Genomic DNA, 11,629 nt, shown 5'->3' with positions numbered 1-11,629 from the left:
ATTTCAAGCTAAGATGAATGGGGAGGAGGTGGCCCTATGACCAGCCACGATGAAGCACTTTAGTAAGTACTTTCCATTTCCCAAGAGCAGCAGCTTCCGATCTGTGACAATGGTGGCAATGGTGAGGGGAGAGGTTCTGAAGGAGGTCAGCGTTGCTTTCCTACATGCTAAAGACTAAATACATTTATCTCCTACTTCTGGTGAGCCAGACAGTGAAGGCTTACATATGACTTAACTATGACTCAAAGGTCCACTAAGGTCTTTGAAATAAAGAGTTGTCACACTCTCATTCAGCTAAAAGTCTGGCATGCCTTCCACAGAGCCATTAGCCTGCACAAGCACACACGGCCTTCCATCCCCCCACAACCCCACTCCACCGCCACCACCACTACAACCACCACCACCACCGTAGCCACTGGACCAATAACAAGTCTTCACAACCATGTTCAAATCAAATGATAGATTTATTATCTGTCTCTGTTACACAGTAAGTGAAAATAGCTCAATTTAGGACATTCTAAAACTTGCCTGGATTTCCCACATACTGAGAGACCAACCAGTGTCAGCTGCGTGGGCTGACAGTCTGGACTGGCCCTCACGTCTAGGAGATTTCTTCCACAGCTTTAAAGAATTTCTTGTTGTGTCCTTCAAAGCATCTTCCTCTTTTCAAACTCCTTCACAAACAGGAAAGAAGAAAAAATGCAAATGACATTCATGGAAAAGTGATTTTCAAATTCTAGGTCACCATTAGGACCTCAGCTCTGCAGAGGTAAAATGTGTGGGAACAGGGACCTTGCTGGAAAACCAGCTGCTTTCAAATCAGCCTTTGCTGGTATCAGGCTAAGCTACAGACAGAGCTTGACTTTTTCCTTTAGACCCCGAAGCAAACAGGGCTGCTTTAACAATCCTTCCGTCTTCACTGCAGAACTACTGTTTGTGGCTGATGGGCACCACTGTTCATCCAAACCTATATAATGTCTACCCATATGCAAAAGGCCCTTTAATAAGGCAATGAGGACTTTCTCAGAGACTAAAACGCAACACTGATTCATTTAGTATTTGAACAAAATGTTGAAAGCTTAGAAATGCTTGAAACAAACAAATGCCCTAGACAGAAGGAACAGGTTAGCAGTCAGACTGCAGCAACAGCCACCAACTAAACACACTTCCTCATACTTTACTAATCACCCCCTTCTTCCAACGTCTCAGGAATATGATAGTCAAGCACATGTGCAAAGACTTGATCAAACAAGGAGTCTGGCTTAGAACCCTAAGATGAGGGCAAAGTTCACAACAAAGCAGAAATTTTGAATTCTCTGGAAACTGTTTCTATCTAGGGAAATAAATTGTGCCTATTTTCAGCTTAAGAGACAGGGTTTTGTTGTTAAGAGACAAATGTCATCATGAGCTGCTGTCTTATCTACCGTTTGTTTTGTTTTGTCAAGGTTAAAACTCTCGTAAAGAGAGCAGGAGAGACATGATACTCAAGAAGACATCTGAGAGCACTGCAGACTACAGACTATCAACTGAGCGTGAACCACAGTGTTCTATCAGAAAGGAAAAGCCAAACAGTGGAATGCAGCTCCTCTAACTGTGGGCACGGAATAGGACCACACAGCCACCCATGGCTCTGCCCTGCCCTCCTCAGGCACCCACCCCCACACCTCTTTACTGTTGCTTCTTTGCTGAACTGCAGCCCCTCTCTGGAAACAGATGCCTTTGGAGTCGGGATGGCTCTATCCCAAGGGTTCCCCTGGAACCCCAAACACGAACCACAAGGCTACAACTCCTTCCACAGCCCAGGCTGCAACTCAGGATGCCGTTACCTCTGAAATGCTTTGCACACCTTGTCAGTGACAAAGGGCAAATGTCTCTCTTCACATCAGGAAGGTTTTACATTAGGGCCTCAGAACAGTAAGCTATGGAGAGAGAAGGACACAGCTACCGTGTGCTCACCTTATAAATGGTGGTTCCCAGCTGTGCGGGGGACATGCTGACAACCACCCCGGCACTCTGAAGAGCAGAGATCTTCTCTTTAGCGCCACCTTTTCCTCCAGCAATAATCGCCCCTGCATGGCCCATCCTTCTGCCAGGAGGAGCAGTTATACCAGCAATGAAGGACACTACAGGCTTGGCCTTTGGACCCTGGAGAGAGAGAGAGAGAGAGGTTGTGAAAGCTTGAAGACTAAGTCAGTCACACTGGACCTCAAAGCTGTGACGTTGGCAAGCAGTGAGTGGCTTAGGATGGGAAAGCCCATCACTCAACCCACACACTGAAGTACTCTCCTTCAGGAGACTCAGAGCTCCACACCAACACAGAAGTCACTGAGCAAGCACTTCCACCAGCCGGGTAGCAGCGCCATCGGCACTTCATAAGCTGTTCCACACACACCCACCTGAGCCTTTCTTTTGATAAGTAAAAAGTACATACACCTGAAAATTGTGTTTTGTGACTTATGACAATAACTTAAGACTCAAGATCAGGAGGTAGCCGGCTGTTCCTTCAGCTGTGAGTCCCAAGACTAGAGCGCAGTCTTTGGTGTCAGGCAGCACAGGGGCCAAGTGCTGCATCTGTCACTCGGGAGCTTGGAGTTTTGAGCAGAGCATTCAGCTTCTGGAGACTCTCATTCTCACAGCTATAAGATGGAGACCGTGTTGCACACCTTGGAAAGTTGTGGGAAATTTAAGGAGAGAGTGGATCTGATAATGTAGCCAGTTCATGAATAACTACTGATGCTGTTAAAGAATTATTCAGAATGAGCTTCATGGAGACTTTTTTTTTTTAAATAAAAGATTGTATTTTCTACTTAAAAAAAAAAAAAAAGACTCAAGGTCAATCAGCTTATCTTACTTCACATCACATCCTGAGTTGTTGTTGTTATAATTCTCATTCTTAATGTCCTCAAAGGAAAAGATGACGGGTGTTGGGACACAGGGAAAGACCCAAGACTTGCACTCAATTTCCTACTAAGGCTGTAAGTCCATGGACCATGCACATCACTAACATAGACCTGGACTTTCTTAAATATGAAACAACATGCATGACAGTCAATCATTCTTTTTACTTTAAAATTATACACTCTAAAAAAAATGAGCAAGGTTGACTTTATTCAACAAAAGTGCATTCTAGTATACAAAATTATTTACATAACTATCACTGCATGAGATTCTGACATTAAAAAATGCTAAAAGCCCTTAGAGATGGAGAGATGGCTCAACAGCTAAGAGCACTGACTACTCTTCCAAAGGACCTGAGTTCAATTCTCAGCACCCACTGCCAGCTCACAACTGCTCATGACTCCAGTTCCAGTGGATCCAACACCCTCTTTGGCAGGCACTGCTGACTCTTATGTGACACTTTGTCTTAAGCTGCTTAAAATAAATACACCAGCTCTGTAAAACCCAACCAGAAATAATAAATGAAACAAACACATATTGCCACTAAACTTGTAAATAATTCAAAGAATTCAGAGTTGGGCCCTAATACACTTTAGTATTCAATTTGACAGTGTAATACGGTATCTGATTTTTTTTTTTTTTCTGGATAGAAAGCACTTTTTACTTAAGCTTACAAACTTTTCTGAACTTAAGACAGCAGGCTGGAGAGATGGCTCAGAGGTTATGAGCACTCACTGCTCTTCCAGAGGACCTAGGGCTCAATTTCCAGCACACACATGGCAGCTCTCAAATGTCTGCAACTCCAGTCCCAGGGTATTTGACAACCTCACAAAGACGTGAATGCAGGCAAAACACCAATGCATGTAAAATAAACTAAATCATTTGTAAAAAAGAAAAAAGACAGCCACTAAACTAACAACCCGCCCTCCTCATGTAGCAATACTCGTCAGTGCTTTCTACAGGCTGTGCAGAGTACCAGCACCCTGACATCCATACCCTGGAACATCAGACGGGGCACAGATCTGAGGAGGTGGCAGAAGAGTCTGCAAGAACTCACATGTGCCAAGTGGGGCCTTCAGCCACCCTGCCACAGTGTGACACATGTGAATGGACAACTTAAAAGAAGAGATGAATCTTCACTCATTGTTTCAGAGGGGTCCTTCAGTACACACTAACATGCTCCTCCACTGTGGTATGAACAAGCAAAGTGCACCCTGCTGACATCAGTGTAGCAGTAAGCAGAGAGAGCGAGGAGAAGGAGCAGGGCAAGATAATGCTTCAAGAACTTGCCTCTAGTAACCTGCTTCCTCCAACCGGGCTCCTCTCCTAAAGTTTCAGAATCCCCACAGTGCTAGCAGCCAGAGGCCACACCCTTTACATATGAGCTTATAGGGACACTTTACATCCAAAGTGGAAAATCCTGATTGGTTTTACTCAGAGACAAAAGGCATCTGGGCCTGGGAGAAACCAGTGGCTGGAGAGTAGAGTAGGGCATGACCGAGACAGTCCAAGTGAGCAAGATGAGGCTCAGTGTGGAGGGACGCAGGGCACTCGAGCTGAGGCCTCTGATCTGGATCCATGACTGCAGACACAGAGCGGGGTGAGAACGGTGAAAGACACCCCTGAGTTGTCTGCCATGGATGGGAGAATGCAAGACAACCCCACAGCTTAGGCAGAGATGCAGGAAACAGCCCGGGACCAGGAGTAGGAGCAGGGAGGGAGCCTATGGGAGCCCCAGAGGGTGTCAAAGGAAGTCTGAGGTCTAACTGGAGGCCCTTGGGAACCTTCCCAGAAACAGCACAACACTGCAGCTCAGTTCACCAAGGCTGCTCCCTAGGTTCCTGCCTCACACACCCAGCGGTGCCAAAGCAGCAAGGCCAAGGAATGTCCTCAGCAGAAACGACAATGCTGGGGAATGTCCCCAGCAGAATCGAGAACGCTGGGGGCTTAGGGAGTGAAGGGAAAGGAGAGAGAGCTGACGTTAGGGAGAGCTGGGCCACATCTTACAACTCTGTGGAGCTTCCAATCACCCAGAAGACATGGACACTCAAAGCAGTCCTTGAAAGTTCCTGAAAGCACCAACAAGAGGACGCACTACGTACCAGGCCTGCAGTGCCATGACTGGCTCCTTCCACACTGCCAGAGTCCCTATTTCTCTTCTGGCATTTAATTTATTTACTCCTCTGGTTTTGGTTTTGCTTTTTCCCATAAGTGCCAATGGGAAGTTATTCCGACTTTTAATTTTTTATCTTACTGTGTATGAATGTTTAGCCTGCATGGACACAGGCTCACTAAGTGTGTGCCTGGTACCTGTGGAGACCAGAAGAGGGCACAAGGTCCCCTAGAACTAGACTTGCAGATGATTGTAAGCTGCCATGTGGGTGTGGGAAACTGAACCTAGGTCTTCTGCAAGAGCAGCAAGTGCTCTTAAGCTCTGAGCCGCCCCTCCAGTGCCATGTCTCCTCTTGCCTGGCTTCTTCTGCAGTCCCACCCTCCGCTGGCCTGGCCTCCTGAAGACCACTTGTCACCGTCATCAGCAGAGAAGGACACTTAACTCAGGCACTGCACACTTCTCTCCTCAGCTCTCAGGCTCATTCACCAGGGCTGGACAGCAGCCTGCTCCCGGCATGTGGCCCCTCCTCCCTCACCCTTACCTGCCAAATCCAGCAAAGCAGCTTAGTTCCCTGAGCTAACTGACAGCAATACAGCAGCACACTACTCCTTCACATATTTAACTGGAAGGCAGAGGCAACAGCGAAGACTTCCCTAGGTGTACATAGGAAGCTTTTCTACTTGATCTTCGGTGCTGAGGGCTTTCTACAAGCAAAGACTAAAGTTAACAGGAGACAAAAACAACAGAGAAAGATAGAAAAGAAAGGTTCTTTGGAGGGTCAACCTTGCAAAAGCCAAGGACATTTATTTCCCTTGGAATCTAGAGGAAGAACACCAGGGACAGCGGATCTAAGCCTCAAATGAAATCTGGGCTTCAGGCCTAAACTCTCTCCTCTCAGCAAGCCAACATTTCAACTACACAATGATGGGTGACGCCTGTAGGGGAGGGTTCAAAGTGGAGAAGCAGGGAACAAATGAACTCAGAATCTAGAACATCCTGAGTGTTAGAGAATAAAAAGCCTGGGTTTAAAGTGAGCTTTCATGTTTTCTTGAGAACTGAAATCTGTGAAAAATAAAGATAACCTCTGAAGCAAGCCCAGTGTCTGTCAGGAACAGACAGCTGAGGTCTTCCACACATACTTACTGAGTTATGCTCCTTCAGAAACTCGGCAGCATTTTCTTCAGCGTGACCACCAATTTCACCAATCAGTATGATGCCTTCTGTGGCTGGATCATTCAGGAAGACTTCAAGGCAATCAATAAAATCAGTCCCATTAAAAGGGTCACCTCCAATGCCTGAGAAGGTCAAAGGATGTCAATGAGTCAAAAATGTAAGGAGAAAGCGTACAACTTACATTAAGAAATGTTTTACTCCATTTTTATCCCCTGTCCCCCTGCTCTTTAGTATTTCAGATGACGCGTGGCTCTCACCACTCAAGCCGACTCTCACTTATGAGACTGGATGCAGGTAAAAGGTGACGGGCTGCCCATGTTCACAAGCCCAGTCCTGTCCACATAACCCATAAAACTACTCCACACTGACAACTGTGCCTGAAAGAAATGGGTGTTTGGGGCAGTGAGGGTCTCTTGCCACTTGTCCTTGATTCTATTGCTTTGAGCAAATACTTAATAAACCTGAAAACTCTGCTCAGAGACAGCTTTTTGCATTATGTGCACCATAGGAAGAGCTAAAACAATGAACAGATGTCTTCCCACAGAGAAGTTCCTGACAGGAGAGGTACAGAGGAATGGCTGAGTTTGAAGACACTGTCAGTGAGCGGCAGGGCGGAAGGCTCCATAGCCCTCTTCTGTAGTTGGGAAATGGCAGCGCCTGCACACAGGCCTCTCCTCCGAGCACATGACATTTAACAATGAGAACTTGGACAGCTACGAGGCAAATGTCCCCTACTCTCTGCCTGCCCATGTTTTTGTTCCAACACATCTTTGAGAAATGCAGCTGAGAACAGGCAATAGCAATGAGGAGGAGGCAGCCAGGGGTCAAGTCCTGGGCTCTGCTTCACAGGGGCAGACGGGCCACTGCTGAGTCCCCAACCCTGCTGCAGCATCACGATCCTCCATTACAAGGGGAGAACAGAGCCTTGAGAAGATGGAATTGGCAAGTCTGTTTCAAAGCCAGCTCTGAGTCCACATCACACCGAATGATCTCATGCCTAACACTGTGTCCTGAAAGTAGAGAGGCTCACCGCGTGTTTTCAATTTGAGTTTAATCGCTTATTGAATATTCCAGGGGCCTATTTTATTTGTATTACAAAGAGATATTTTTAAAAGGCTTTTAAGATGTATTCTGAAGATTTTTAAAAAAAAATAAGAATCTTGTCTAGTTTTTGGCAAAAAGAACAAAAAGACAGGTAATTTCAAACTGTAAAACCTGCTCTGGCTTTTTAAAGTGTCACACGGTCTTGTATGGTACATAGAGAAGCCGTAGGGCATGTAGCTGTCCTCAACCTTGACTCTGCCCAATAAGGTACACACTAAAGCTTCAGCTCAGAGGAGCACCCAGGTGGCCCAGGGAGAGACAATGAAGCAAAGACTTGGATAACTATGAAACACAGAACATATCGTGATAACACAATGCTAAATTTGAGGAGCCATTTCTTCACAGTAAGCAATATCAGAAGCTTTGGGCACAGTGCCCACCCTTCTGGTCACCTGTGGTATAATGCACTCTCTTAACCCAGAATCAAATATTGAGAAACAGAAAATCCCACATCAGCAAATTAGCTGTGAGACCATAGCATCTTCCTACTGAAAGCCATCTGGTGTCCCTGTCACTGTACCATTCCATGAGGATGCTATGCTCCAATAAAAGACTCCGGCCAAGCACTCACCAATACACAAGGACTGCCCCAATCCGACTTGGGTTGTTTGGTGAACTGCTTCGTAAGTCAGAGTACCGGACCTGGACACGATACCTTAAAAGGAAGAGAGTGAAAACATCAGTCTGCATGGATAGCATACAGCCAACTGGTGATGAAACTAACACAGACTGTATACAATTCACAGCATGGTTTGCCACTTAGATCAAGAGCAGCTTCAGATGAAGACGCAAAAGGAAGTATGTCGTTAGTTAGGGCTGTTTTATGACTTTGAAACCAATGCCAAAACAAAGAAACAACAACAAAAAAACCTTAAAACCCCTCTTCTGGGAATTTTTACAGAGAGGATAATATTAATATGACCTTGGTAAGCATTATCCTGTTTAAGGCAGTGGAACAGACTGGCTTTACGTACCCCATCACTAAACCATGAAAAATCAGAATTAATTGTATTTAGCAATACTACCTACTATCCTCCCTGCAACTGTTTTTCTAAGAATGTTCACACTATTTAGGTAAGCTCCCTCCCTAATTCAGCCAGTCTCACATTTAACTTCCTTACTGCACCAAGCCTATGCTGAGAACACCTAACTTCACAACCAGGGTCTATGGTAGAAGAGCAGTTCATGGGGCTTGCCTGCCCTGCCCTGTCCCACCCTGTCCCACCCCACCCTGCCCAAAGGCCACTAGTTCCAGGCAGCAATCCAGGCAGTATTTACAACAGAGACATGATGCAGAGTGGGGATTCCCAACTCTATACAAGCATAATTCATTTTAGTTGTTACAAAATATTGAAAATTTTAGATGTCACCGGGTGTGGTGGCACACACCTTTAATCTCAGCACTCGGGAGGCAGAAGCAGGCAGATTTCTGAGTTCGAGGCCAGCCTGGTCTACAAAGTGAGTCTACAAACCCTGTCTTGAAAAACCAAAAAAAAAAAAAAAAAACAAAAAAAAAACCCAAAATGTAGATGTCAATTAACACACATCAGCGCATGACTCTGAAGCCCTGGCATGTGCACGGGTTACTGAATCTCCTCCTTTGGGTAAGACCTCATCCTAACAGTATGGGGTGAGGAGAACTCTTGTCTGACTGAAACAAAAACCATGAGCATCAGCTAACCATGACCTCGGCTTCAGCACAGCCGTGTTCAATCTTAGGCCAAATGCAGTGTGTTTCAGCTGTCACTATATACTCATGGTCAGGATGTATACAACCTATACATCCTCTTTGCCTATGTACCTCTTTGCCTGCCCTTTATACTCAAGCACAAAAGACTGTAGATTCTCCACATCAAACAGTAAAACTGGAAGCAAGCATGCCTGGACCTCCCACACATCACCCAGTTGTTCTTTTAGGTGAGTTCCACTCCGCTCCCTGACAGAGCTTCACCTCGTGGGGAACTCTGCACTGCCTCCCTAGCCCAGCACAGACCTGGCCTACTCCCTAGATGTGTCTACCATTCCCTTCTCCTAAGGGCCTCATGCTCCTTCACGCTTCCCTACCTTTTCACATTTATTCTGCTTAAAATGGAGGGCCCACCTCCATCATCTGACAAGAACCACCACCTATCTATCCAAGCCACACAGAAAGCTTGTGTGCTGCTTTCCCACACAGGTCCTTCCTGGACTGTCCCAAAGGAATGAGATGGGATCTGCTTCTCTCAGTCCCCCGTTTCTGCTTTCTACTGACCCTACTAACAGTGGGATGTCCAGAAGTTATACCTCACATAGCACACACAGTGCAACCCTAAGAATTTTCAGGTAAGAACAAGTATCCGTGTCGTCCACTGTGATGACGGCTCTTAGTTATGGTGGTAGGTAAAGAACACTGTCCCTAGCTATTATAATGGAGAAACAATCTAGTTGGGTCAAAGTTAGCTGCAGAGAATCCAACTTCAAGCCTAGAACAGCTAGCTTTAAATTGTGGATTGGCTATTTCCTTAAGGAATCAACCAAGTAACAGTACAGTTTTCCCATAGCATTTTGAGAAAGTTTGTGAAATCCATGAAGCAAAATAAGTCTCGGATAGACACAGACATAGTACTGATAAAAATGTTCCTGGCTCATTCTTCCCAAGGGAACCTCTTGACTAAGAATAGCATTTGCCTTCAGATAGAATGGCAGTCTCTTTCTTTGTGACCCCAGACTTATTTCTAATAATTTGGGTGCTCAGTCCAGGAATCTAGCTCACCTGAAAGAGTGCCTCAGACCCCTCCTCTGGGAAACATATCCTAACAATTCTTTTTTTTTTTTAAGGCTTTTGGGTCCTGGGCCTTTGGCATTCTTCAAATCAGAAAAAGAATCCAGGTTTGGAAGTCTCTGGACAATACTGGGAGAGCCAGCCCAAAGAAAGTCCCAAGGGACCAAAGGGAAGAGATGCTGTGGGGACACCAAACAGTCCTGTGGTTGTCAGGGTGTCCTAGAGCTGAGATGTGCCTTGGACATGAAACTCAGTACAAGAAACATCCCTGAAGAGGGTTAAGCACAAGGTAAGTCAGGATGGGAAGATAAACCTAGGTTATCTCCAGTCCCCTCAGAGACCTGGGGAAACCTTGGGACAGATGTGGAGGAAGGACCACAGCCAGCCTGTGACATGGTTAGGTCTGACTGCCTTATATGATGCCATCCAGCTGCTACTTTTCTAATTGGGTAAAAGTACCACAAGGCTCCTAACGTAGTAAATTACGATTAACTACTTTAACTAGTTGGTTCCCAAAGGTATTAAGTTCCTGCCTACATAGGCAGTCAGAGACCCACCTGCTCTCAGCCCATATAGCACTCAAGTGGAGTAAAGAAGGCAGGCCAAGCAACAACTTGTGCCTGGGGGCAGAGGAAAAGCCAAGACACATGCGGATGAAGCTCACCGTGTCCACAGTTATAATACGGGCAGAGCCACACAGGACAGATATCATGCTGACTTTTAGGGGACTGCAACAGTTATCAAAGATTCTGTAAAGCAGACTGCAAACTCATCACACTGGAGACCAACAAGGAGTCCCACTGACAGAGGCTCTTATGAGCCCAACAAGAGATGCTAAAGGGCTTTGCTTTGGAGATTTTAGAATCCTTTCAGACTGCAGTCAAGGACTTCCTTTTCTCCCTAGATCTGACAGTTGGAGTCTTTTAAATAGGCCCTCTGAAGGGGTACCTCAATACTGCCGCACCTGACACCCAAAATTCAGCTGCAAGACCAGATCATCTTAATCCCATAATGGAGGTTAGGATTACTTCTTCAGAGGAACAAGTATGATAAGAACATGAGGTAAAATGGTCAAGTTTGGGGTAAAAAGATCCCAAGGAAAAGTAAGCTGTTTCTTTATTGGCCAAAAGCCAGAGATGTCCTCTTCGTAGCTTCATGCCTGCTAGAGGCCAAAGATAGCACAAGTGCTTTGGGAGCTCTGAGCTCTGATCGGTCCTACACGATTCTCATTGCCTCTGTAGAAAAGCAGATGTTAAAGCAGCAATAAGGGCAGTGAGGGAAAACCACTCCAGCTAAAGAGAATGGGTGTGTCTGGCCTGGAGGCAGACCTAACAGCAATGGGGCCAGGGAAATCTCCAGGCCAACAAACCACACCTAGGAAGGTGGGCTCACCTTAAGCCATGCTAATGGAAAACCTACCTCAGGATTAGCTTCTTAGCTGGCTTCGTAATGAGTTTTAAAGAAAAACAGAAGATAAACTCAAAAAGCAAACAGAAAAGAAAGAAAGAAAGAAAGAAAGAGAGAGAGAGAGAGAGAGAGAGAGAGAGAGAGAGAGAGAGAGAGAGGAAGGAAGGAAGGAA

At 45.8% G+C, this 11,629-nt stretch overlaps 1 protein-coding gene across 1 annotated transcript in view; it reads right to left on the bottom strand.

The window, feature by feature from the left end:
• Window positions 1–445: 445 nt before the first annotated feature.
• Suclg1 (succinate-CoA ligase alpha subunit) overlaps window positions 446–11,629 on the bottom strand; it is a 27,983-nt gene continuing 16,799 nt past the window's right edge. Inside the window, exons 5-8 of the mRNA XM_021164089.2 lie at window positions 7,860–7,943; window positions 6,155–6,306; window positions 1,957–2,145; window positions 446–674 (exon numbers count right to left, since the gene is read on the bottom strand). Coding sequence (XP_021019748.1) covers window positions 648–674; window positions 1,957–2,145; window positions 6,155–6,306; window positions 7,860–7,943 — 452 coding nt within the window. The 3' untranslated portion in view covers window positions 446–647. The remainder of the gene's footprint in view (window positions 675–1,956; window positions 2,146–6,154; window positions 6,307–7,859; window positions 7,944–11,629) is intronic.

Source organism: Mus caroli, chromosome 6, assembly GCF_900094665.2.
Source record: "Mus caroli chromosome 6, CAROLI_EIJ_v1.1, whole genome shotgun sequence".
Classification (NCBI taxonomy): Eukaryota; Metazoa; Chordata; class Mammalia; order Rodentia; family Muridae; genus Mus; species Mus caroli.
The sequence above is the reverse complement of the archived record's forward strand: the minus strand, read 5'-3'. Positions and strand labels throughout refer to the sequence as shown.